Source organism: Rhodamnia argentea, chromosome 4, assembly GCF_020921035.1.
Source record: "Rhodamnia argentea isolate NSW1041297 chromosome 4, ASM2092103v1, whole genome shotgun sequence".
Classification (NCBI taxonomy): domain Eukaryota; kingdom Viridiplantae; phylum Streptophyta; class Magnoliopsida; order Myrtales; family Myrtaceae; genus Rhodamnia; species Rhodamnia argentea.
The window spans coordinates 22,802,738-22,830,559 of NC_063153.1; the positions used below are offsets into that span (position 1 = coordinate 22,802,738).

At 40.6% G+C, this 27,822-nt stretch overlaps 2 protein-coding genes, 1 long non-coding RNA gene and 1 other non-coding gene across 7 annotated transcripts; all 4 read left to right on the plus strand.

The window, feature by feature from the left end:
• Positions 1–1,738: 1,738 nt before the first annotated feature.
• Positions 1,739–1,811, plus strand: TRNAA-AGC. Its single transcript has one exon. It is a non-coding gene; the product is annotated as a tRNA-Ala (tRNA).
• A 3,504-nt stretch (positions 1,812–5,315) lies between these two features.
• On the plus strand, positions 5,316–27,084 carry LOC115740559 (vacuolar protein sorting-associated protein 32 homolog 2). 2 transcript variants are annotated; one of them, XM_030674062.2, is made up of 8 exons: positions 5,316–5,429; positions 24,125–24,229; positions 25,102–25,201; positions 25,710–25,795; positions 25,877–25,968; positions 26,151–26,265; positions 26,381–26,573; positions 26,793–27,084. In XM_030674062.2, exons 2-7 carry the CDS (start codon positions 24,158–24,160, stop codon positions 26,567–26,569), a joined length of 654 nt encoding a protein of 217 aa, XP_030529922.1. In that variant the 5' UTR covers positions 5,316–5,429; positions 24,125–24,157; the 3' UTR covers positions 26,570–26,573; positions 26,793–27,084. The 2 variants fall into 2 exon arrangements, with proteins under 2 accessions (XP_030529922.1, XP_030529921.1); XM_030674061.2 differs by lacking the exon at positions 5,316–5,429 and adding an exon at positions 23,821–23,991 and having other exon boundaries at positions 24,123–24,229.
• Positions 5,322–7,988, plus strand: LOC115740564 (mitochondrial pyruvate carrier 1). Of its 3 annotated transcripts, none has more exons than XM_030674069.2 (5): positions 5,322–5,400; positions 6,961–7,069; positions 7,181–7,235; positions 7,377–7,512; positions 7,694–7,988. In XM_030674069.2, exons 2-5 carry the CDS (start codon positions 6,977–6,979, stop codon positions 7,731–7,733), a joined length of 324 nt encoding a protein of 107 aa, XP_030529929.1. In that variant the 5' UTR covers positions 5,322–5,400; positions 6,961–6,976; the 3' UTR covers positions 7,734–7,988. The 3 variants fall into 3 exon arrangements, with proteins under 3 accessions (XP_030529929.1, XP_030529927.1, XP_048133316.1); XM_030674067.2 differs by having other exon boundaries at positions 5,327–5,429; XM_048277359.1 differs by lacking the exon at positions 5,322–5,400 and adding an exon at positions 6,731–6,755.
• Positions 24,236–24,739, plus strand: LOC125314609. The gene is made up of 2 exons (XR_007198088.1): positions 24,236–24,490; positions 24,541–24,739. It is a non-coding gene; the product is annotated as an uncharacterized LOC125314609 (long non-coding RNA).
• Positions 27,085–27,822: the final 738 nt, after the last annotated feature.

The following is a 27,822-nucleotide window of genomic DNA, read 5'->3' on the forward strand; positions in this document are numbered from 1 at the left end:
GTGCCCGTGTCTCTATTTTTCGTTCTCAAAAGAGTTGAAATTTCGACTGATCTGCGCTTGACTAGTGTTTTAGCGTATGGAATGCTTGTTTTCTGATACCTCCAAACTGGCAGATTCTTGAGGCAGAAGGCGGTTCCATGACCATTTTGCTTGCTGGCAAACAAACAATCCCTGTTATTTCCAAGTCCAACACATATACAAGAAAGAATGCGCCCAATGAATAAACTCACTTTCAGACGTTCTAACCGCCTGATAGCATCATTAAGGAACCTTATGTGCACTTCAACTTCTCGAACCGATCCGACTTCTTCCGGCTCTGGAGCGGAAGTTTTATTTCACCATGCATCACAGCAAAGTGGATCAGGTGCATTCGATCAATTCAGACCAAAACCCGCAGCTGACTATACAACTTTGAGGACATGAGTACAGTTTACAAACCTGATCTTATCCTGTGCTTCAGCTTGTTGTTGATTAACCACAACGAGTTCTTCCTCGAGAGCCTGTGAAAAATTGTTAAACTCAAAATCGATAATCTTTTGATTCATTAAGCCAGTCGGTGACAAGCAAGAGTAGCAATCATAGATCGATCGATTTACTTGCAGTCTGAAGGCAGTTGGACCGTCACCGAAGAGTTCATCGCAATCAAATGAAGGAGAAGCAATTCATTAGGCAAAAAGCAGTAAAAGATTATGAGAACGAACGAAGCTTTTCTCGCTCTCTGTTTCTCAGGTGGAGTATTTTTGGACTTACTTTGTCGGGATTTCGAGCATTTGTGCTTCACACTTTAACATGTTTAAGGCCTTGACGCAAAACCTGTAAGCACGAATCGTGACCCGATATCGAAAAACTTGAACTCCATGGGGGAGTGTTTAATCCAAACTCATACTAACGGATCCAAACAATGAAGCCAAAATACGATTTCCGAAAAGAGAACTTTTACTCACGTCTTGGTTTTCGACCACCCTGCGATTCGAGATAAACATTATGAGGAGAAATCAAGTTTAGATTGATCAGGAAAAGATAGAGAATAGATTATGTATATATACCCTCCTCGCGATGCATCGGGCAGGTTGAGATATCACAGAAAAAGACTTCCTCAACACTGTGAGAAAGATCTTGTTTCGATAAGTTAATGAGGAAGAAGGAAACCGAGGATGATTATACGAGGGAAGAATCCGCCAAATGAAAGAACATTACTACAATCGATCTGCTGTTTGGCTGAGCTAGTCAGTTGATCGTTCGGAGAAAACATTATCAGCCCGGCATCCGTGCCACACAGCCTTCTTGACGATCGCATCCCTGCGCTTCCTTCCTATAGGTCACTACGCGCCCGGCATGATCATCGATCCTCCGCACAATCAACTTCTTACGGCCCACGGCGACACGAGCAGGGGACGGAGCAATGTCAATCAACGAGGGAAAGATTTGGCTGTGGGCTAAGTAAAGAGTTCGGTGGGGAGGGATTATACAAGCCAACAGATGAGAAGATGCATTAATTCTCCGGGCCTTGCAAAGCGAGAGTCATGCTGAGTTAGCCAATTGTCAAACCTTCCATCTTTGGGCTACTTCAGTCAAGCGAACTTGGGAAGGAAATCGGGGGCATATCCATTCATCGCCAAAAGCTGAACCTCAAGCAGTGGTCGACATGATAGCTTCTGAGCACAATTGAATCGCCGATCGTTTTCGTCGTGTGGGAAGTTGCCAAATTATTGATTTTAACAGGCAAATTTGCAGCGAGGGGGATGTAGCTCAGATGGTAGAGCGCTCGCTTAGCATGCGAGAGGTACGGGGATCGATACCCCGCATCTCCATCCATCGTTGTTGAAATCGTTTTAACTTTTATTTTCGATTTTCTCTTTAGTTTTTGCATCCAGCATCAAAGAGGATTATGCGGGTATGCTAAAGATTCACTATTGTGTCTGTCGAATGAGTTGTATTCGCTCGAGTTAGTTCCCGGGTCGGAGTCGGGTCAAACCCAAATATTCATTTGCATCAGTTCATCGGCGCTTTCACTAGAATCACGATTTCCCGATACGTAAACTCGACGTTTCTCGCTCTTCAAAACTCTTTAATCTTTCAAAATCTATCCCCATCCTTTTTTTTCTGTGGAGGTGATGAAGCGACGCGAACGTGCGAAAAATGAAAGGGTAATCGCAAATCGTCAATTCACCCATCGTTAATCTTATTGATGTATGGACCAAGGTACATCATGTGGATTATTTCATCTATGAAATTTTATTTTGTCTTTTTTTTGTGTGTAAATTACAGTCGACTTGACATCGGCATCGAACCTCTTATTGATGTTCATGTGATTCCTATTTTCGAATCGCCCCCCACTTTGCATCGCCAATTATTTGTTTTGCTAAGGATAGCATTATACTCGCAATAATGAGTAGTTGAAATGATTTCTTTTTATCTTTTTTTCCCTTTTTTCATTTTATTATGGTTTTTTGTGCTTTGATTCTTATTCGATTTTCAGAATATTAAGTCTTAAGTTGAAAGGTCGGCGTGATTAATCGTGTTCATAGACTTCAACAAGTGAGGCATAATCTAGCAAAGTCAATCTTAAAATTAATCACGCTCTCAATTAGGGTTGCCTTCTTTTTTTGGTATTCATCTCATTATTCATCATGAGGTCATACTTGGCCTTGTCTCTTCATGTGACACATTACCCGTCCGTGTCATATCAAAAAAAGACAAGTGTGAAATCTCAAGTGAAGTAGCAGGTAGGTTGGTTGACTTTTTAGAGGTTTACTCATCATGCTACCGGTAATTTCATTCATTTACCGCAGTCCATTTTCCTCCACAGCTTAATCCAGAGTAAATCAACTGACTCACGCAACATTAAATTGATCATGTGGCGAGAGTGAGTTCATACCTTGTGCAAGAAACTAAAACTTACGCTAATGCTTCTTCTGTAGACTGAAATTTTAACCATGGTCAACGTGTAGCTCTAAGATATGCCTTTCTGGTCAATAAGTAACACGCCGAAAAGCTCAAATCCCGCAGCTAGAGTGGCGGGAAAGCTGCCCTTCTTAGCCGGCGAAGCCATCGGTTCCGCCGATACGTGGCTTGGGGGAGTGATCAAAACCGCGGTCGACAATATAGAAGTCGATCTTGACGAAGGCGTTGTCGGCGGCAAAGATGCTTTCAGAGACGGAGGCGAAACTGGACGGACTAGTGTTGAGCGTGACGGAGTCGAGACCGGCTTTGGAGGAGGCAAAGCGGCAGGTAACGGAGTTGAGACACAGGTCCTAGAGGAGGCAAAGTGGTGGGAGATGGAGATGCAGTCGATGAAGCCGTCAGCGTGTCAATTTGGATCTTCATTTCGGCAGCGCGATGTCCAGGTGAACTGCAAATGAAGTATCTTTTCCCCATGAGATGCGAGAGGGATGACTGTGGAACCACTCGTGCAAGTTTGGATAGGACCGATTGTCGGGAAATTTAGCGTCGAATAGGATGAATAACGAAATCAGACTATGAGGCGTGAAAACACTTTCTCTAACGAATTATCTACCCCGCATCGTCACCAATGGTTAATGGCGAAGATCCTCCAGGATATAACAACAAAGTCTCGAGCGAGAATATTATATAGTAATTCTAGTATTTCTTCAAGAACTCTCTAGGAAATAATCGGAAACAAATGTTGTGCTTCTCTCGTTTGAAGGAAACGAAAATTTGAAGGAGAACTTTGAAAATGAACACAACAATTGAATATATACCGAGAAAAAAAAAACACACACACATTTTCGCGTCCGAAAAGTAGTTAATTCAATGCAACTCTTCGTGTCTAATAACATATAGTTCAGACATATCTCTTCATGTCCGAAACTGTACGTTCAATCATACCTTCTCATAGCTGAATCAATAGTTATTTTAAAGCAGACACAAATACTCCAAATGTTATAAGAGTGTCGGTTTAGTAGTTATGTCCAAACAGACATAAACCTTCCAAGAGATGTAAGAGTGTCTTATATCCATGCACGGTCACACTATTCTAATGAGTCATGAAATTTATTATATAATAATTTTAAATAATAAATAAATAAATAAATTGTTGAATAATGCCAATTCCGGACTGTCGCAAGCGAATTTTGCGATTTCTTATTGGGCCCAGGCCCACTACAACACAGCCCAGGTGTTGCCGGCCCATCTCGTGGCCAGGGGCAGATGAACGAATCCCCTCCGGCTTTGTTGATACACTCGGATGCCTTGTGTTTTCGTCCCGCAGCGAAGTGGAGGAAGAAGAAGAAGAAGAAGAAGAAGAAGAAGAAGAAGCGCTTGAGCAGGGCAATTCGCAACCAAAGCCGCCTCCAAAAAGCCTCACCACGGGTCGCACGCACAGTCGCGGGTACGTTTGCTGCATTCTATAATTTCTCCTATTGTTGTCCGCTCGGTTCGATTTTGGATGAACAAGTGTCTGATTTGTCATTGCTTGTGCATGTGATTTTATGGGGGAAAAGTACACTACAAGTGCCATAACTTGTGTACGGCGTTCACTTGAGCGCCATAACTTTCAAAACGTTCACTTAAGTGTCTTAATTTTCTATAGTAACATTTAAGTGAACAAATAACTTTCAATATTTTACGTATCCTCAAGGCTCATGATATGTTTTTCGCCGCGACTGATTATAATTACTTTCTACATTCATGACCTTTCTTCGCTACTATTGTATTAATTTCGGGTGTAAGCAAGTAACTCTATACGCTATGTAGTACTTAAGTCGTAAGCTTAACAAATGTGGTTATCCGGATCAATGGGGATTTCATTGGGTTGAGATATTTTCACTAATAATTTGAATAATCACGAGAGATATTGCACGTAAGAGTTATTCATATCCCGTAAATCGATTAATTTTGTCACTAGTAACAGATCTTATGAGGTTGAATTTAATTTATTTTGACTTTCTTGTGGAAATATAAAACGCCATTTTACTTGCAAAGATATGAAAAAATTTCGGATTACCTCATGAAATCAGATATTATACATATAAATTAAATTAATAAATATTGGGATATTTACAAATAAGGAGAGCGGCCAAATGGAAATGGAACGAAACGAGTGGGAACCTCAACCCCGAGCCTCCGGGCGAAAGCACGACAAAACAGAAGTGAAGTGAAGTGAAGTGGCGTCCACGTGGGTTTACCGACGACTCTCGACGTACAATGCCCAAAAACGACGCCGTATAAAGGGGGAGAGAGAGCAGCTTCCTTGCTTCATCGCCTTCTTCTCTCTCACTCTATCAACTCGCCTAAGCAAACCTCCATCATCCCCAATTTCAACCCTCTCTTCACCGCCCTCCAATTCCGCAGCCGAGCCACCGCGTCGCCATCGCCTACTCCGCCTCGATCTCTCTCTCTCTCTCTCTCTCTCTCTCTCTCTTTACGATCCCTCGACCGGCATCGATCTCAGCGGTCAAGTTTCCGAGGTTAGCGTGCGCTTATTTCCCCTGTTGACTCCGTCCTGTTTGTTTCTGCGGAACGATTGGGCTTGAACGGATTCGATCTCGATTGATTGGTTGATTGGTGGTTTCCCGTTCCATCAACTTCCTCGGGCGTGATTTTCCTGCCTGTCCCGGCTGGCAGGTTTCTCTCTCTCTCTGCTGACGTGATTTTTCCCTCGCGGCAAGGCGAGGCGAGGCTGCAGTTTCGTGGGTCGCGCGAGAGCAAGAGAGATTAGCGATTTACGATTTCAAAATGAGGTTTTTGCCCCTGACTCTTCGGACTTGCGTGTCCTCACGTGTCCATTTAGTTGACCACGAGTCGGAAGCTCGGACACGCGCACGACAGCCTCAACAGCGTGTCCGTGTAACATAGGTTATATCAAGTGATCTCTTTCAGAGCTTGGAATTTCACTGATTGAGGAGGTGCTGCTCATCCTTATTTAGCATTTTCAGATTTAGCTGAGAGGGTGTCTTCATCACTTCTGGAGAGTTAATCGAGAAATTCTCAAGCACTAGAAGTCAATCAAAATGAATTTAGTTTGAGTTAGAGTGAGCAAAAAATACTTATGGTGTCCCCTTGCCTATATGTATAGAATTGATTCGTGGTCTACGTGGGCTAATATTCCCTGTTTTATTGTACAAATATCACTGTTTCCATCATGGCTTACAGTGATCCTCCAATGTTCATGTCCTGTAAATGTGTCAAAGTTATAATGTTGATCGGCCGATTGTGTGTCTCCCAGACTTTTCTACTTAACACTTATAAACGGACCAACTGAGCCGAGCCTTGAGTATGTTTTTGACATGGCCTGCCGTATACCCTTTATATATGCATGCTATGGGAAAAATATGATTTTGCTTTACATGTTGATTGATATGCCCTCTATGTAGTGGGAACTCTGTCTCATTTTTAATGAAATTATCCTTCCATGTATTCTCTCTGTGGCTTTATAGGAGCCCCTTGGCATTTACAACTTGCGTTATCGTGGGGTTTCGAGTGTTATAGCTCAACTCAACAGTGCGCAGGAAAGGCTAGTGAACCGACATTTTTTTAGCAATTACCTAAACCAACCCCCCCAAAACCCCCTTTTTTTGTTGTTGTTGTTGTTGGCCAGTATCTGTGCTTGGCCTTAGTCCTCGCTAGCTATTGCCTTTGTAAGAGGTTAGATTGTTCGTGAGAAATCGTTGTTTCTATTGCTGCCTGTCTGGTGTGGCCATTTTTGGTAGCTTTTATTTGAACTTCGTCGAAATTAGTGGGCACTCAGGATGGCCTAGTTCTAGTAACAAAGAAAGCCCTATTTTAAGCACTTGGTGAGCAATGAATTGTGATTTGCGCAGAGCAAACTACTTCTAGATCTGTGGCTCTCTCCTGTTAATCAGAAATTTAAGCTATTTTTCTGCAAAATTGTTCCAACATATCCTTTGTGATTGACCATTCTCCAAGTTTGCATGAGATTTACTTGTACATATCATTGGGAGGCATGCTTCTGATATATCCGGTGTGAGTTTTCTGCAGGGATTACTTGCTATAAATGGCTTCTTTCCGAGCTTTCTTGAACAGTCCTGTTGGCCCCAAAACTACTCATTTCTGGGGACCAGTTGCAAACTGGGGATTTGTGGTTGCTGTATGCTTCTGCTCCATAATGTCTATTTCCACATGCCATCACATGAACATCTTAAAGCCAGGACTTTCAGCTTTTTCAATAAATATTTACCTTATTTGTTGCTTCCAATAGGGATTGGTTGACATGCAAAAACCACCAGAGATGATATCAGGCAACATGACAGCAGGTTAGCAATGTTTTTTTTTTTTTTTTTTTTTGGGTAAGGACAGCAGGTTAGTAATTTTTGTTCCTACAAAAGCAATCAATTTTATTATCTTCTTATCATGTCCAGCCAGCTTATGTGTTCACGTTTGTGTCTTGATTGCAGCTATGTGTATATATTCTGCACTGTTTATGAGATTTGCATGGATGGTGCAGCCGCGGAACTACCTACTTCTTGCATGCCATGCCTCAAATGAATCTGTCCAGCTCTATCAACTATCTCGTTGGGGAAGGGCTCAGGGGTAAGTTCCAATCGCAAACTGGTTTAATACACTCCACACTTCACCTCAAGTATGCACATATAGATCTGTTTAGCTTATCAGTTATAATTTCTATCATTTTATTTTAGTTGCGGTTGCGGCTTTGACTGGGAGATGCATAAACAGGTAAACATTGTGTGACTTGCTCTTTTCTTCGTTATAGGTACTTATCCGAGAAGAAAGACGAAGCCTCGTCGCAATAATATGTTGCTGGGTCTTTCTTTCCGTATTTCATTGTTCTTGTGGCAATTTCTTCACAGGAGTTCCTGAGAAGTTTGCTTTCATGCTATCTAAACCGCAATTGGCAGGTCTTGAGTGATCGCAACTTGATTAGTATGTTTTCCCTTTGTCATTGACTATTTACTTTCAGCAAGTGATGCTTGCATGGAAACTTAGCCTCCTATTGGACTTGGATGCACAATAATATACACCTTGAACCGTTGCATTGCCCTGAAAAATTGTAATATGGTTGCGCACGGAGCATGGTTTTTGTCTGCATGGTTCAGGAGGAGGTATGATTATAGTTATCGTCACGTAGGACTTGCTGTCTGATGTGGTTTAAATGGAGATCAGGTATTGGATATCTCAAAGTGTTGTGCATGATAATCGATTAGTCAAAGATTAATTGCTTATAATGAGATGCGATAGGAAGTAGTTGATGCGGTTTCATGGTGAAACCTTCCTCTGGCAAATTTAGTTTGGTTGGTTGGCTGGGTTATCTGGGTACCTGCCATAATTTGTGGGCTTGGAGAATGGAGATGATTAAATAATGCATGCTTATGTTTCGCGAAAGGTGAATCAAATTATGTAATTAATATCTATGAACATGAAATCAAATGAATCGATTCTTGGGTTCCACATTGAACATCAGTCTAGTCATCTTGTTTTCTATGTTTAGTTCAAGCACTGTTTCATTGTAGCATGGATGTGGCCGGTGCTTTTGCATCAGGATTCAAGTAAATTGTGTGGATCGCTGCGCAGTGATTGTATTTTCATAGATTTAGGCTTGTAATGTGTTTGAATTTGGCTTGTGTAGGCTAAGTAGCAATGACACACGACACGCTGGTATGTCATTTTTTTCAAAAAATAGAAAATTCCGATACGTTGGGACACGTATATGAACCATATATTTTTATATGAACATTTGTACATACAAAAATATCAACGATAAATTTCTTCTTTTTCTATTAGGAATTTACGATTGAGGTATTTTTTTTTGTTTTGGCGATTGGGTATATTAAATTTGGAGCGGCTGTGTATATGACTTAAGCATATATATTTTTGATGGATTTACGTTTTGACCCTTAATTTATTGAAAATGTTTAAATTTGACTATGTGCATGGGAAAATGGCGTGTCGAGATGTTGGACTCACGTGTCGCCGACGTGTCCGAGGTGTTGATCACGTGTCGGTTGCGTGTTGGAAAGTATCAAACGCATGACGGTATTTGACACGTGTTCGACACGGAGGTGTATTTGTGTTTTCTTTTCTGTGGGTGATTTGGAACTGATTAAATGGATCGGGACGATAAAACTTCATTTTGAGAGCAAATCTGTTCGATTGGGTTAAGGCCAGATTCCAATCTGAAGTTAACGAGCATTCTTGTGTTCATCCATCAATCCCCGTAAGCTTAGCTACATTGACATTTTCCATTCACAGAGAGTATGATACATAATCTAAGCGAGTATTATGAAAGTGCATTGACGTAAAGCAAATTTCGGCTGAGGTAAGTTAAATCAAAACAAAAGGTGAATCGACCGATCAATTTACCAAACTGAAGATAACATTCTATTCGTTATTATTTTAACGTTATTGATCACGATCTTTTCTTGAACTCCCTGTAAAACATTAGATATCGTTCCCATGCATATTGGAATACCATTAGAGGAGCTCTTGAGCAAACCATAGGATGTTGTGCTACACGTGGATGAGAGTGTTTGGAGAAGGGTAAAGTTTGTACTCCATTTCCTGCAGACCTAACCGTCCTCTTTGGATTGTTTGAGGCAGTACCTTCCTCATCCCTCTTGTTTTTGGCTTAAAAAAAATTGCCTTTAACCTTAATGTCGTGCTTCACCTGGATCCAATTTTTAGACCTTTAGTTAAAGAAAGAAGCAATGTGTTAAAAAGTACACAAAAAATGACATGTTTCTAACTTGGGAGAGTTGTCCTTGGCCTAAAATGCCCCACGGATATTAAATTCGAACATTGCTCCCTCGAGCTTCATCATCGATGTCAGAGGGCAATTTCTCAGAGACAGCCCATTTGAGGCATTTTTCCCTAATTCTAGTTTTGGAATTTTATTTATGACTTGATGACTTTCAATTTCAACTCCACGTAAGGAAGTAGTGCTAGTAGTGCTAAAGAGACGACATAAGTTTCATATTTTATAACTTTATTTGGCCATAAACATACTTAACCTCCTAATTATAATCCTGAAAAGAAATGGCCGATTCTCCCATAAAACTGGAAAACCGACCTGAAATAACTGCCGGCTTTGGATATCATTGTTAATTCATACAGACGGTCCTTTGGTTTTCTTTTGTTTCATGCTACGTCAAGGCGACGACGGCCAGTTTTGCATATGTCTAAATTCATTTCAATCCAATCGAAAGCTAAACTTACTATGCCAAAACTCGTGAAATGTGTAACAAATAATTGGACCAATTACTTAATTGCCAAAATGCTCGGGCATGATTCTTTACTCATCTGCCTCGATAGATACTGTGTGCCTACAATGACAAGTCTTTTCTGCAATTTTGGAAGACGACACTAAAAGAGTTGGAGAATTTGAGGAAGTAGATACCGCACGTAGTTTTTGAGCCGATGTATGCGAAAGATCAATAGATATAAATGACTAATGGCTTTGTCAACAGTGACAAGTGCGAACGAATTTTTCGGGGTTACGCATTGACGGAGAGAGCCTATTAGGAAGCGGGATGATGAGGATCGATGATACCTAGCAATACGGCTCGGTTGGTCGCCTCTTCGCGAATATGGAAGCCAAAATAGTCGGACTCGATAGATATCCTGGTCGTTTCGGACGTCGACAATTACTACGTTGCTTTCTACATAAGGATTCCTCACTACTTGAAAACTTCTCTTTGAGCTTCACATATCACTCGCAAAACTTGGACGTTGTTCTGAATCTTTCCCGATTCCATGTAGGTTGTGTTGGAGATGACAAGGCAATGGCCGAGACATTGGATCCTAACGGTAGGCTAAAAAGCGGCGAGCTTTGTTGCTTTGACTCGGAGGGGTTCCTCTACATTGTGGATAGGCTAAAGGAATAGATAAAATACAAGGCGTATCGGGTAGCTGCTGTCATAAGTAATCTTATGCTGATAAAATCTGATGCTTCTATATTTACGTAATCAAATTTTGTCATCTCATTCTCATCCTATCCTACGGGTCCCAACCGCTGGATTGGAGCATTTACTTCGGTCACATCCTGTTCAAATGCTTTTGGCCTTTGATATATTTAAGAGCTTGGTGATCGGTGTTGAGTATAAATTCACGCTAATAGAGATAACATTGCCAATGTTTAATAGCTCGTACTACAGCATAGAATTCCTGTTCATAAGTAGACCATCGGCGTCGAGCTTCATTCAATTTTTCCTCGAAATAAGCAACCGACCTACCCTCTTGGGATAGAACAGCGCCGATCCCTACTCCCGAAGCATCACAGTCTAATTCAAATACCGTATCAAAATTTGGCACGACAAGAACTGGAGCAGTAGATAATTTCTCCTTGATTAAGGCGAAACTCGCCTCTACCACATCGTTCCACTTGAATTGGCCCTTTTTTAAGCATTCTGTAATAGGAGCCAAGATGGTACTGAAGTTACGGATGAACCAACGGTAGAATGTTGCTAGACCGTGAAAACTTCGTACTTCCCCAACAGTTTTGGGTGTCGGCCACTCTCGAATGGCAGCAACCTTTGTCTCATCAATTTGAAGGCCATCCGCACTAACAACATACCCTAGAAACAGTAGTTGATTGGTCATAAAGCTGCATTTGAGTAAGTTGATATAGAGTTGAGTAACCTCTAAAACCCGCAAAACATCTCGTAGGTGGCCTACATGTTGCTGCTCATCCGGGCTATATACAAGAATGTCGTTGAAGTAAACCACCACAAACTTTCCCAAGAAAGGTTTGAGAACTTGAGTCATCAAGCGCATAAAAGTGCTAGGAGCATTGGTAAGCCCAAAGGGCATGACTAACCATTCATAAAGTCCTTCGCTTGTTTTGAACGTCGTCTTCCATTCATCTCCTGGTCTCATACGAATTTGGTGGTATCCACTCCGCAAATCGATCTTCGAAAAGACCTTTGATCCCGCCAACCCGTCAAACATATCATCCAAACGAGGAATAGGAAAGTGATATCTCACAGTAATTTTGTTAATTGCTCGATTGTCGACACACATTCATATGCTTCCGTCTTTCTTCGGTGTGAGGAGGGTAGGAACATCACATGGGCTCATGCTCTCTCGTATAAACCCTTTTCGAAGGAGTTCTTCCACCTTCTTCCGTAGTATTAAATTCTCCTTCGGAGTCATGCGATAATGCGGCGGGTTTGGAAGGCTAGCACTGGGTAGAAAATCAATTTGATGTTGGATGTCTTGCATCGGTGGTAGCCCATCGGGTAAATCCTCGGGAATAAAGCCTTCGGCAAGGGTTGAAGCGCTTACGGGATTATGATAGTTTCCTGCTTGGATCCATTATTTACAATCAAGTACATATCATTCCTCTTGAGAACATTAAGTAGAACACCGGCTTTGTTCTCGTTTCGAGTAGCTCGAGGAACACGAGCAGTTTCATCTAAAGGACGAAGAGTGATTTTCGTCTTCTTCTACACAAATGAGTAAACATTTTCACATGCCCGATGGGTAACATCTACATCATATTGCCATGGTCGTCCCAAGTAAACGTGGCATACATCTATCTCAACAACATCACAAAGTATTATATCCTTGTACGATTTTCCAATAGAAATAGGCAAACGACAAGTCCGAGTTACCTTAAGTTCTGGCCCCTTACGAATCCAACCAATCGTATAAGGTGAGGAATGAGCTTCTGTCTTCGGTTGGAGATGATCAACAAGTACCTTCGATACAATATTCTCACAACTTCCGCTATCAATAATGACGTCGCGGACCTTCCCGTTGATGGTGCAATGGGTGTGGAAAAGGTTATTCCGCTGCGAGTCATCCTTTCGTGGAGCTAATAGTAGCCGTCTGACCACACAATTGACACGTTCCCCCTCTTCTTCGGCCACTTCTTCTTCATCCTCCCAATCGTTCTCATAAAGCTCATCTTCTTGCTCGACTAGATTCACCATCTCCCGTCGCGGACAGTCACTCGAATGGTGTCCGGGCTCATTGCATTTAAAGCACTTCCCTAGATAGGGCTTCGCATAGGGATTCGGAGCAACATCACGGGCCTTTGATGCAAGGGTTTCGGAAGGTTTGGGCACCTCAACATTACTCCCCGAATTTCGGCTCGTATTGTTGAATTGCCGATTAGAGGACTTAGCCGCCTCCTGCGATTTTTCTCGTCCAAATGCCCCTCGAGGAGTATAATTGCCTCCTTGATTTGAGAAGTTGGTTCGCTCCAATTGCAATTCTACCTTCCTAGCCATCTCTTGAGCGTCTTCTACAGAATATAGACGATGCAGCGAAGCACGATCTTGGATATTTAAACATAGACCATTGATATACCTGGCGGTTTGTTGCACTTTTGACTCTGCGAGATTATTGCGGGCCAAGAGCTGGAGGAATTCCTCTATGGAAGCTTGAACTGTTCGACTTCCTTGTCTCAGATCTTGGAATTGTTGGAACAAAACTTGTTCATAGTCAAGTGGAAGGAACCGTATCTTGAGCATCTACTTCATCCGACTCCGGGTTTGGATTGGCGCCTTGCCTTGACGGCGACGGGATAATTGTGTTTGTTCCCACCATGCCGAGGCACCACCTTTCAGGTTGTAAGCCACCGGCTTCACTTGGCGGTCCTCTTCAATATCCATGGCGTCGAAAAATTTCTCGACTTCCCAAAGCCAATCAAGAAAGTCTTCGATATTGAGATTACCATTAAAGGTAGGAAGATTAACCTTCAATTGATATTGTTCGGGGTCTCGTCGGTATCTCCCTTGTCGGTGGCCTCCACGAACAGGCTCGTCTTGGAATTCTTCTTCAGAATCCTCGACATAGTCTTGTCGCCTTTGTCGGGGATTCTCCCCACGTCCCATAACTACTTCGGGAACGCGATCAATCGAGACACGTTCAGCCGGAAGAACGCCGGGGTTTGGATTAGGGTTCGTAGACAACCGTTGGATTGCAGCAAGCAATTCTTGCATCGTCCGTTGGCTATCTTGCTGAGCTCGTCGAGTTTCCTCAACAAACTAGGTAAACTCCTCTCGTGTAACAGGCTCATTGGCACGGCCCTCGCCTACAGAGATATTTCGATTCACGTTATGAGACATCGTCGCGAGGAGAACCTTGCTCTGATACCAAATGATGCAGTGGAAGAGACAACAGGAAAAGCTTTCCAAAGAAATATACTGAAATTGATAGAATAATTCGTCCGATTATATAGAATGGACATCCTTTATATAGATAGGACTCCTAGGATATCATAAAACGAGATAATACTAAACAAATCTAATAAAATCAAAACAGAATTCAAATCGAATATTGCGATTATCTATATCGCAAAGTTTCCTAAAATAGAAAAATTACCCGAAAACCTATCTAAACAAATTAGCGGTGAAATCGCCCTGATTTCTGCCGATCACGCTTCTCCAAGAAATCACATGCTAGATGTTCTACATCAGTAGTGTTAAAGAGACAACATAACTTTCATGTTTTATAACTTTATTTGGCCATAAACATAATTAACCTACTAATTATAATCCCGAAAAGAAATGGCCGATTCTCCCATAAAACTAGAAAACCAACCTGAAATAACCGCCGGCTTTGGATATCATTGTTAATCCATACGGACGATCCTTTGGTTTTCTTTTGTTTCATGCTACGTCAAGACGACAGTGGTTAGCTTTGCATATGTCTAAATCCGTTTCAATCCAATCGAAAGCTAAACTTACTACGCAAAAACTCGTGAAATGTGCGACAAATAACTGGACCAATTACTTAATTGCCAAAATGCTTGGGCATGATTCTTTACTCATCTACCCCGATAGATACCGTGCGCCTACAATGACAGTGATGTACCGCAATCTTGGAAGACGACACTAAAAAGAGTTGGAGAATGTGAGGAAGTAGATACCGCACGTAGTTTTTGAGCCGATGTATGCGAAAGATCAATAGATATAAATGACTAATGGCTTTGTCAACAGTGACACGTGATAACAAATTTTTCAGGGTTACTCATTGACAGAGAGCCTATCGGGAAGTGGGATGATGAGGCCCGATGAGACCAAGCAATACGGCTCGGTTGGTCACCACTCCGCGAATATGGAAGCCAAAATAGTCGGATTTGATAGATATCCTGGTCGTTTGGGACATCGACAATTACTACGCTGCTTTCTACATAAGGATTCCTCACTACTTGAAAACTTCTCTTTGAGCTTCACATATCACTCGCAAAACTCGGACGTTGTTGTGAATCTTTCCCGATTCCATGTAGGTTGTGTTGGAGATGACAAGGCAACGGCCGAGACATTGGATCCTGACGGTAGGCTAAAAACTGGTGAACTTTGTTGCTTTGACTCGGAGGGGTTCCTCTACATTGTGGATAGGTTAAAGGAATTGATAAAATACAAGGCGTATCGGGTAGCCGCTGTCATAAGTAATCTTATGCCGATGAAATCTGATGCTTCTGTATTTACGTAATCAGATTTTGTCATCTCATTCTCATCCTATCCTACAGGTCCCACCCGCTGAATTGGAGCATTTACTTCAATCGCATCCTCAAATTGCGGAAGCCGCGGTGATACTTTACGCTCTAGTGATTGTGTTATGACCACCACAGATGAATTGAGTTTGCATGAGCCGAGTTTATCTTATTTTTGTTCAAGCATTTAGTGATCTTTAGATTACTTGGAGGACATTCAAAGCATTGGTGAGTCAATCTTTAAAAGGTCAAAAGAGTAATCCTACCATCGTGCAAAATGATGATTGCCACAAGATGTCCTATTGTGATCCTCATTAACTTTTGAGGCAAATTTTTATCCGCTTAATATGTACTTGTCAAGGTTTGGTGTGTGGTGAGATCCATAAATGTGCTTTCTTTTCGGCTAAGTAGCTGCGTAAACAACCAACGAGACTAATCCACGTGTATTGCTTGAAATCGGGTATCCCGATGAAGAGGCAAGGCGTGTTCCAATGGCTTTTGTAGCGAGAAAGCCTGGTGCTATGTTACGGAATCTGAAGTCATGGATTTCATTGCTGAACAGGTGTGTTCCTCCTGGATTCATCCGTCTTTCAAGACGCTTCTTCAGGTTTAGATTTTCCCGGGGAGGGAGAGGAGTTGATGTCTGAAGATGTTAGATGCAAACGCTGGGGCATCTGTTCATTGGCAATTTGGGGGTGAGAACAACTAGGTCTATTTTTCTCTAGACCCTATCACCGACTCGCCGAGCACCCGGTGTTCTTAATAGCAAGTCGGGCGATCAGTCCGATACCCCAACGAGTTCTATATTAGCTAAGAAAGCCTCTTCTCCAACTCTAGTTCTATTCCTTGCTGCTAATGTTTTTTTTTCCCTCCTCCTCCCCTTGAACCCCAAATGCTTCTACATATGTCCAACAAGATTGGCGTGGTCTTTCATACTACACCTTTGTTCCACTTGCTGGTACTTACTTATAACATAGCTCAAGCAGTTGACTTGTTGCATTCGAATACATATCAAATTTGCAGTATGTTCAGCCCGGTGCGAACCCATAGACAACTCGACTCTTTATCTCGATTACATGAAACCGGATTTGGAGGTCGCTCCATACAAGAAGATAAGGCGTGTCGCTTTTATCGGTAGCATGCCCAAGAGTCTCACGGGAAAGATCTTGAGGAGGGAGCTCATCGGTCATGCTTTATCCGACGGTTCGCCTAAACCGTAAAATCATCGACCAGGAAAATAAGTCCCAGTTTTATTTCGATAAAATTGGCCATTATTATCAACTCTCCTCTGTATTTGGCAATTTGCCACTCCATGGAATGGATGTAGTACCAAAGACAAACAGAAACCCCGCAAAATGTTTGTTCCGACTTAATGTTATGCCTGTTCTTTAGGGAAGCCGTGCTTGATAACACTTCATCTAAAGCGATCGGGTTCGATTCCCCACTTGAGTCTTTCAATTAGACGCTTAGGTTGACCCCATCATTGCATTTTGTCATTGTTTTTGGATGAAATGAGCCATTATCATCACCTCTGTGTTTGGTGCTCCATGGGATGCAGCACCGGTTGTTCGAAATGATCGTTCATTCCTAACGTAAGACGGATTATAATGCCGAAATACGGGGCACCCTCCCGTGAACGGGTGCATTGTTGTATAAACCCGCGGAGAGAATACATGGAAGGGTAATTTCATTGAAAAGGAGATAGAGTTCCCACTACATAGAGGGCATGCCAATCAACATGTAAAGCAAAATCCTATTTTTCTCATAAGTAATTAATCTTTGACTAATCGATTATCACACCGGTTATATCAGAAGTATTTCTTCCAATAATATGTTTGAAGTAAATCTCATGCAAACTTGGAGAATGGTCAACCACATAGGTTATGTTGGAACAATTTTGCAAAAAATAACTTAAATTTCTGATTGACGGGAGATAGCCATAGATCTAGAAGGAGTCTGTTTCGCTCAAATCACCATTCATTGCTCATCGTGTGCTTATAATAGGGCTCCCTTTGTTAGTAGAACTATACCATCCTAAGTGCCCACTATTTTCAATGAAGTTCAAATAAAAGCTATGAAATTGACCATACCAGACAGGCAGCAATAGAAAAAATGATTTTTCATGAACAATCTAACCTCTTACAAGGGCAATAACTAGCAAGGGTTAAGAGCAAACACAGATACCGGCCAACAAAAAAAAAGGGGGGGGGGTCCGTTCACTAGCCTTTCCCGCGTCTTGTTGAGTTGAGCAGTAACACCGTAAACCGCATGATAACGCTATGTGCAAATGACAAGGGGCTACTATAAACCCCGTAAAGTGAATAAATGAAAGGATAATTTCATTGAAAAAGAGACAGTTCCCACTACATAGAGGATTATATCAATCAACCCGTAAAGCAAAATCCTATTTTTCTCATAGCATGAATATATAAAGGGTATACAGCAGGCCATGTCAAAAACATACTCAAGGCTCGGCTCACACTTGGCCCGTTTATAAATATTAAATAGAAAAGCCTGGGAGGCACACGATCGGTCGATCAACAAGATAACTTTGACACATGTACGGGACATGAACATTGGAGGATCACAGTTGGCCACGATGGAACTAGTGATATCTGTACAATAAAACAGGGAATATTAGCCCCCGTAAACCACATATCAATTCTATAGGCAAGGGGATACCATAAGTATTTGTTGCTCACTCTAATTCAAACTAAATCCACGTTGAATTCTAGTGCCTAGGAATTTCCCAGTTAACTCTCCGTAAGAGATGAAGACACCCTCTCGCCTAAATCTGAAAATGCTAAATAAGGGGTGAGCAGCACCTCCTCGCACCTCCTCAATCGGTGAAATTTCAAGGTCCGAAAGAGATCACTTGATATTCGCAATCACACACAAAATACACTCGTATCAAACATAGAGATTGTAACAAGTTTCACATGAATACTACAAAGAACACATTAATCAAATGAAGTACATATTAGTGGGCTTCCATAGAAAAATTTTATGGTCTCACTAGAGACTCATCTTGAGAGCGGGGCATTACTCTCGGGGCTATTGAGAGCGAATCAAATCAGCTGGTTCTATTTCTCAATCTTTTTAACTTGCTTCTGAGGAACCAATGTCGAAAAGATAGAGAAAAAATCGGTCATTCACAACCACCGACGAAGGATTCCTCTAAATAGTGGCACTTATCCACCTAGCTATGACTTCTTATATTCCATTATCCACAACAAGGACTAAAGTCCAGCCACATAATATGTAACACGGGTTCCCATTAACTCAAATAGAGAGTCCTTTTAATGACCTTGCTCGTGAGAACGGCATATAAGAATGACAGTGAGGTAATAATATCTAGGACACACGTAGACATCAAAAAGCACACAATGTGATTCACATCAATGCACACAGACATATATATACCATCGGCCATAGTCATATTACCACAATTCATCGGACAAATGTAATGCGAAACTCGCTGATAATTTCTTACATGTATAACACATTCACTTGAGGATAGAACAATGCACCATAGTAACATTTAACTCAAACACTCAAATCACTTGAGTGCTAGGGGGATTAATTTCATACCAAGAGAGTTAACTTATAAAGATCCAAGAACTTGATTGCAAGACGACCCAGCAAATATTCCTTTAATCCAAATCACCCGAAATCACCATTTTAATCATCCATCTTCAACCAATAACTTCTTTCTTTCTTAACTTCATTTAGATACTTAAATTTAGTCTTTTTTTATTTCATGGATTAAATTCAAAAACCACATGTAAACACCTCAAACCAACTTCGGAGATATTACATATCATTTTAATTCTTCAAACTTCTTGACTTGAAACTCATTACCTTGAACCCTAATCACCAAATTACTTCAACAGCTTCAAGGGGTAAAAGTTAAGTGCAATTCCCATCCAAATAAAGCTTCGGACATCTATTTCATACTTTCAAAGTTCACGACCAAGTTGGTCCAGGTGCTGCCCAATTTTTCTTTTCTTTTATGTTCCTAATTTTCCTTCATTTTTGGCACATCAAACTTACAAAAATAACTCGCCAACAGTTATAGCATCGGACCATTTAAGGAGACGACTAACTAATTTATTTCAAGTCTCAGCGAAAATGAAGCATAAAAGCTTAGCCTTAACACTAGACAACCTAAACCAAAATCATTCTTTCAAATATTCGAACAAAGGTCTACCCGCTCAACAGCAAATTCAATAGTGTAGCATCCTTATAAAAAAAATCCTTTGAACCAAGCTTGGTGAAGTTAGGTTTCAAATGATCTTGTCCCTTCCAAGCTTCCCCTCTTACATCTTAAATCCCAATTTACAACCATCCCTCTTACATCTTAAATCTTAAATCCCAATTTACAACCATTCCTCTTACATCTTAAATCCCAGTTTACAATCATCAAATCACAACAGTAAAACTAAATTTTATCTCAAAATCTATAAGGACTCCATGGAATCTTCAAAAAATAAAGTTGGCAAGAGAATGACACTTGTTGAGTATTACCTCAAAGAAGATATTCTTCAATATATTTGATCATAGATTTTCACATCACAACCTTCAATTTTGTCACCGGATGTGTAAGATTCGGGCTTGAAAACTCGACGGAAGGCATCCCTCCATTGTTTCTCTTTCTTTGACTTTGGTAGTTTGCAAACCTTTGCTTTCACTAGATGGGTTTACCGTGAATCCCCTCCCGTGACTTCATTCCTTTATTATTTTTTGAAAAGTCAATCTTCACTAAACAAATAACAATTTGAGATCCAAAAACGTTACAATATATCGCCATCTATTTGGGCTAAAAACTCTAGGTTTCTCTTATTTTATAAAATCGGATGATTAGATAAACATAATTGAATGAGATTATAAAATAACTGTTGACATGTCTTGAAATAATTATGGGCTTGAGCCAATGTCGGGGTTTGAGGGGTAATGGTTCAAATATTGCTATTTCTCAAACTGTTAGATAGAGAAGAATATCTAAGTTGCTTTTTGTAATCTTTGATTCTATAGTGGATTTCGCTTCTCCTCTCCCCGTAGTTTTTCCTGCAAGGGTTTCCACATAAATCTTTGTGTTTTTTTTTCTTCTTCTCGGCTTTAATTTCATTTTAGTTTCCACATTGTCATATCAATCTGGTATCAGAGCCTTAGGATTTTTGATCTTTTGGTATGGCTTCAAGTTCAACAACGAAATTTGATATTAAGAAGTTTGATGGGAGTGGCGGTTTTAACCTATGGCAGGTTTGTATGTTAGTTGTTCTTACGCAACGGGGTTTGAAGAAAACTTTGTTTAGTAAAGGAAAGAAATCGGACACCACGTCGAATGAAACGTGGGAAGACTTGGATGAAAAAGCTTTGTCCACTATTTAGTTGTGCCTCACAAATGAAGTTTTGCGGGAGGTATTAGATCAAAAAATAGCTGTAAGTTTATGGATGAAATTGGAGAGTATTTTTTTGACAAAGATTCCCACTAATCAATTAAGGCTCAAGCAACGACTCTTCACTTTCGTATGGCTGAAAGTACTTCTTTTAAATCTCATATTTTCGAGTTCAATGCTCTTGTGACTGAATTAAGAATCATTGTTGTTAAAATTGAAGATGAGGATCAAGCTCTTTTATTGTTAGTTTCACTACCTCCCTCTTATAAGAATTTTAGAGAGACCATGATTGTTAGTAGAGAAATATTGATTTTGAATATGTCAAGACTAGTCTGCTAAATAAGTTGAAACTCGATACGTAATTAACTTTTGAAGGCAGTAATAACCATGGGGCTGGTTTAGTTGCTCGGGGAAGGTCCGTTGAGAGAAGTAATAGTGGCAGGAGCGTGTCAAATTCAAAGCACAAAGATATGATTTGCAACTATTGTAAGTCTCTGGGGCATATTAAGATAAATTGTTTGAAATTGAAGGTAAAGCAACAAAGAGAAAATAATTTGAAGTAGCAAAATCAAGGGAGTATCAATCGTCACAACAATCGCAACTACCGGAATAAACAGAATTGGGGAAATGAAAATCCCATTCAAGCCGATGTTGCTAAAGAAGGAGACGAAGATTGGCTATTGGTTGTAGACGATAAATATAAATTATGTGATAGTTGGATTCTTGATTCAGGTTGTTCGTACCACATGTGTCCTAACCGTGATTGGTTCTTTACGTACAAAGAATATAATTGTGGAGTTATTCTAATGGGCAATAATGCTAAATGCAAAGAGGTTGGGGTTGGCACTGTTAATATTAACATGCATGATGGCATGATCAGAGCCTTAGATAATGTCGGATATGTTCATGATTTGAAGAAAAATCTGATCTCTTTGGGTACACTTGATGTTAACAGTTGTAAATTTCTTGTTGAAGGTGGAGGTATGAAAATTATGAGAGGTTCACTTTTGTTCATGAAAGGGCTAAAAAATGGCACTTTGTATCAGCCGCAAGGTACTACGATTCTTGGTTCAACTACGGTCTCATCCGATATGACAGGTTCGGATGATACTAAATTATGGCTTATGACATTAGGCCATATGAGTATCAGAGGGATGGAGGAGCTTAGTAAGAGAGGTCTCTTGTGTGGTCAGAAAGTTGAAAAACTGGATTTCTGTGAACATTGTGTTTTTGAAAAACAGAAAAGAGTCGGTTTCCAAGCGGGAATTCACACAACAAAGGGCACTCTGGATTACATTCATTCCGAAATTAGAGGCCTGCTAAAATTTCTTCAAAAGGCCTTGGTTCGAGGTATATACTCACTTTTATTGGTGATTTTTCAGGAAAAGTTTGGGTATTTTTTCTAAATCAAAAAAGTGATGTTTTTGTTACATTTAAACAATGGAAAACATTGATTGAAAAGCAGACCGGTAAGAAAATCAAGCGGCCGAGAACAAATAATGGGCTAGAATTTTGGAAGGCGAGTTTAATGAGTTTTGCAAGAACGAAGGAATTGTAAGGCATCATACTATAGTGAATACACCACAGCCGAATGGTATAGCAAAACACATGAACAGAACCTTATTAGAGAGAACTAGGTGCATGTTGTTTAATGCTGGTTTGGGTAAGGAATTCGGGCTAAAGCAAGTCAATATAGCTTGTTAGTTGATAAATTGTTCTCCTTGCATGTTCATTGCAACCTGTTGATTATTCTTCTCTTCAAGTGTTTGGATGTCCAGCATATGCACATGTTAGTGAAGGAAAACTAGAGCCTAGAGCGAAAAAATGCATCTTTCTTAGTTATGATTCTGGTGTAAAAGGTTATAAACTTTGGTGTTCTGATTCGTCTAAGATTATGATTAACGGATTTGTTACTTTTGATGAATCTGCTATGCTTCATCCTATTAAGGAATCATCCGTTACTTGCTAGGAAAATTTGAAACGTGCATAGGAAAAGGTGGAGTTTGAAGCAACTTCTTTTCAACTAGTTCATTCAGCTACTAATAATATTGAAATTGAAGAACCTAAAGAAGAAAATTATTCTATAGCCAGAGATAGACTAAGAAGAACAATGAAACCTCCACGTAAATATGGGTACTCGGATTTTGTTGCTTATGCTCTTTCAACAGCAGAGTCGATAGAGTATAGTGAGCCTAAAACGTATAGGGAAGCTGTCTCTTCAAAAGATTCAGCAAAGTCATTAGTCCCTATGAATAAAGAGATGGAATCTCTTGAAAAGAATTAAACTTGGGAGCTTGTCAAATCACCAAAAGAAAAGAAAATCATGGGTCGCAATTGAGTTTTCTAAAGAAAGGAAGTTATTCCTGCAGTTGAAAACATTAGATTTAAAGCACGTCTAGTTGCTAAGGGCTATAGTTGGATTAAGGGAGTTGATTTTAATGTTGTGCTTTCACCCATTGTTAAACGCAGCTTTATTCGAGTTTTCCTTGCATTAGTTGCTATGCATGATTTAAAGTTGGAACAACTTGATGTGAAAATAACTTTTTTGTATGGTAAACTTGAAGAGAAAATTTATATGGGTCAACTAGAGGATTTTCAGTTTGAAGGTAAGGAAAATCATGTTTGTTTATTGAAAAAGTCCATCTATGACTTGAAGAAATCACCTAAGCAGTGATATAAAAGGTTTGATTCGTTTATGGTGCAACTTGGCTATTGTAGAAACAAATATGACAGTTGTGTATATCCGTGCAAACTTTCAAAAAGCTCTTATATTTATCTGTTATTATACGTTGATGACATGTTGATTGCAGTAAAAGATAAATATAATAAATATTAGAACATTTACAAATAAGGAGAGCGGCCAAATGGAACGAAACGAGTGGGACCTCAACCCCGAGCCTCCGTGCGAAACCAAGACGAAACTGAAGTGAAGTGGCGTCCACGTGGGTTTGCCGACGACTCTCGACGTACAATGCCCAAAAACGACGCCGTTTAAAGGGAAAGAGAGAGCAGCTGCCTTGCTCCATCGCCTTCTTCTCTCTCTCCCTATCAACACGCCTAAGCAAACCTCCATCATCCCCAATTTCAACCCTCTCTTCACCGCCCTCCAATTGCCTCAACCGAACCACCGCGTAGCCATCGCCGACTCCGCCTCGATCTCTCCCTTTCTTTCCGATCGCTCGACCGGCATCGATCTCCGCCGTCAAGTTTCCGATTTTCGTGTGCGCTTATTTCCCCTGTTGACTCCGTCCTGTTTGTTTCTGCGGATCGATTGGGCTTGAACGGATTCGATCTTGATTGATTGGTTGATTAATCGATTCTCGTTTGTTTTGGTGTTGATGCTCAGGACACCGAGGGTTTCTTAGGGCGGTGATCAATCATGTTTAACCGGCTTTTCGGGAAACCTAAGCAGGAGACCAACGCTCTCACCACGTTGGACAAGTTGAACGAGGTACCGATCGCCGGCTTTGTCTTTGCTCCTTCCGTACTCTCTGTCTTTGATTTGCAGTTCGTCGGCGTCCGTTGATCGCGTCGGTGTTTAGTAACGGGGATTCGATCCGTGCCTTTTGCGCTTGATTTCAAGTTTTCGGCTTTTTTGTGGGTGCTCTGGATGGAGATGAGTGCTACTTAATAATCAAGCAATCGGGGATCTCTCTTTTATCCAAGGGTTGAAGAAGTGGTTCTTGATTTGATTTTGTGGGAAAAGTGGCGAGTAGATATACGTCCTTGAGCTCCCTGTGGAACTTTGCTTGGGGCTCTTAGCCTTCTGACGATAGTTTCACTTTCAATAATTGAGTCTGTCTTCAGTATTAGCTACCTACACTTCTATGTGATTGTGTATAAACCGCATAACAATAATTGGCTGCATACTATAGTATGTCATGAGCTTTCTGACTCAATGTAACTCCTGAAAGTGAAAGCTGTTTGTAAGCTCTTGTTTTTTAATCGGGGAAGTTATCTGTGGCTATGCGTGCTAGTTTAACTGAGGCACCAAGGCACACGATCACATTTTATCTGATTATGTAATGGGGTGAAGACTTATCTATATTTGTAAAAATTGTCTGAGGAATCCATTCTTTTATGTGAAGTCTTTTTCATGTCGATTTCCCCTAATGTTGTCAGTAATCAAGAAATACATGCTTCAAATACGTATAATAGTAAGACACATGCTTCTGCAGTTCTCTATATTAAGATGTGGATTTATTTAATTAGATTGTTGGCTTTCAAAATGATTGAACTTTAGTCTATACAAATGATTATGGTAGGTTATCATTTGTATATTTAACTGGTTCAGTTGGCCCCTCTGTCCTCCTTTGTGTACAGACACTTGAAATGCTGGAGAAAAAGGAGAAGGTTCTCATAAAGAAGGCTTCTCAAGAGGTTGAGAAAGCGAAGGAGTTCACTAGAGCAAAAAATAAAAGGGGTATGGTCATTCATCTTGACTTTTTCCTGGATAGATAACTTTTTCGTTTTTGCTTTTGTTATGTTAATTTCTTGGAGTTGCTTAATTTTCTCAACCAGTTCACTGGTTATTAGGAATGGAGTTGTGTACACATAATGCAGTTAAAATCCACATAAACTTGTTGTTACGCTTATTATATCATCGTTTATGGCAGTTTTTCTATGACAATCAAAGCACTTTAATCTGTCATTGCATTCTGATTTGGACTGTCCTTCGTATCATTGCGACCTTATTAGTGGAAAGCAATTTTAGCTCAATTAATTCACCATTACATTTTGTTGTCTTTAACTTTCTATCGTTTCACGTATATTGCTCGCTTTCTTTTCCCTTGTAATTCTGACTTGCAACTATGCAAGAACTCTTTTTTTTCTTTCGTATGATACTTGAAGCTATATAATGGCATTTATCCATTACGGAAGTCGGCAAGTTGTTATCTTATTGACATAAAGTTGTGCCTTTTGGAATGCAGCGGCAATTCAATGCTTAAAGAGGAAGAGGCTGTATGAACAGCAGATTGAGCAGCTTGGAAATTTCCAACTTCGGATTCATGATCAGGTGAGCCATCAAGATTCGATCTTTCAGAATTTCCTTGATATCTGCTTCTTGGATTGGATGGCTGATATGTGAATTGTTCAGATGATAATGTTGGAAGGGGCAAAAGCAACGACTGAGACTGTGGATGCTCTGAGAACTGGAGCAAAAGCAATGAAATCAATGCAGCAGGCGACGTATGTCCTACTTTTGTTTTCCTTTCTGAATTGCGGAGTACTGATTTTATTGATTTTCATTTTTTTTTCTATGCGATGTGGCATCACTTCTTATTGCATTTTCTTGAGCTTGAATTAGCCGTGTGCTCCATTATCATGCTTTCTTTTGCTCGTACTGTTTACTGATATCCATTTTTTCATAGGAATATTGATGATGTGGACAAGACCATGGATGAGATTAATGAACAAACGGAGAACATGAAACAAATTCAAGAGGCATTGTCAACTCCTATTGGTGCAGCCGCTGACTTTGATGAGGTTACCATCATCACACTTTGTTTGATTTTAGTTATGCTTTTGATCATCAATTGGGTGGATGTCCAGTTATCGTCCAGAAAGTCTATGCTTATCTCTAGTCATTTTGTGATTCCAGGATGAGCTTGAGGCAGAGCTCGAAGAACTGGAAGGCGCTGAGTTGGAAGAACAGCTCCTTCAGCCCGCCACAACAGCTCCTGCTGCTCCAGTGCATGTCCCAGCTGGTCCGCGTCCAGCCCGCCCTGTTCCTCAGCGGACAGCCGAGGAGGATGAACTTGCTGCTTTGCAGGCTGAGATGGCACTTTGAGCAGGTCAATCTTCTCATATTTTTAAAAGCTAGTACTAAGCATTTATTTGTTGTTGGTCTATTATTAAGTGAAAATTACTCTTCAATTGGTCTATATTGCATTGTTGCCTTGGCAGCTTATGATTTCTTCATTTTGTATGATAAGTGCCATAGAAGAAGACTTTTTCCTTGGCTTTTTTGTTATAGTGTCATTTTGATCTGATATATCAGTTACATTCCACAGGTCTTGCTGCTCATAGTTAATGAGGCTGTGTAAAGACCTGGCCGAACCTGTAATATGGACATTCCTGCTGCTGTGCTGCTATGCCTATGCATCAATATTTTTCTGTGGTTCCATACTGAAAAGACGTGTATATAAAGGTGGCATGATTCGAAAGTTGCTCCCCTTTGAGACCTGTATTCTGCTTTCTGGTGCTTCTAGCGTGGTCTCTTTTTTAATTTCAATGTCGAACATCAAGCTTATCCTTATTGTTTGGAAGACATCTCTGGATATCTCGGGTTAGAATTTTATTTTCCCTTTGTGTGCCACTGTTGAAATTAATGCGGTCGAATCTCCGGGGGGTGGGTTACTTATCATAAGCCATATGATTGACTATACCTCTGTTGGAAGATATGTTGGTTCGTTGAGTTGATTTACTCCTGGTATTGGAATTGAGTAGTACGTCAAAGTCCATAGAGGGAGGATAATCGGATTGAGCATGTCTCTTATCATGTCGCCAATCCGCTGTACAATAATCATGTGCATTTTGATACTTGTAGTATGATCCACGGATTGTGCAGAGTTTTCTCCAGCGGCTTGTGGGGGATTCATGTTCAAGATGGCAGTCGGGAACCTAGATTTTTTATGTTCTTCATCACTGATAGGCGGGCTGTCATTTTATCCCGTCCAGGGAGCTCGGTACCACGAAAAGGGTTTATATAGGACTGGGGATTCTTTTTATCGAGGCTTTGCTTTTATCTTCGGTTTGTCCTCACCGTGTACCTGCTGCGATCAGCTGACCTTTTATTGCTACATAGCGGAATTTCATTTAATCGGAGTCAACAGTAGCTATTTAACTGTTCACCAACTTAAAAAGTTCAACTGTACTGTTCATAATTTGTGCTTCAATCTCGATCTAGACAGTAATTGAGCTTCCTCTGGAAGTACTACCATTCCAATGTGTGTATATATGTATAACCTAAGTCATATCCCAAAAGAGCAAACAAAGTCCTGATTTCAATTTGTTAGCAGGTAGCTGTCATAGCACACCGAC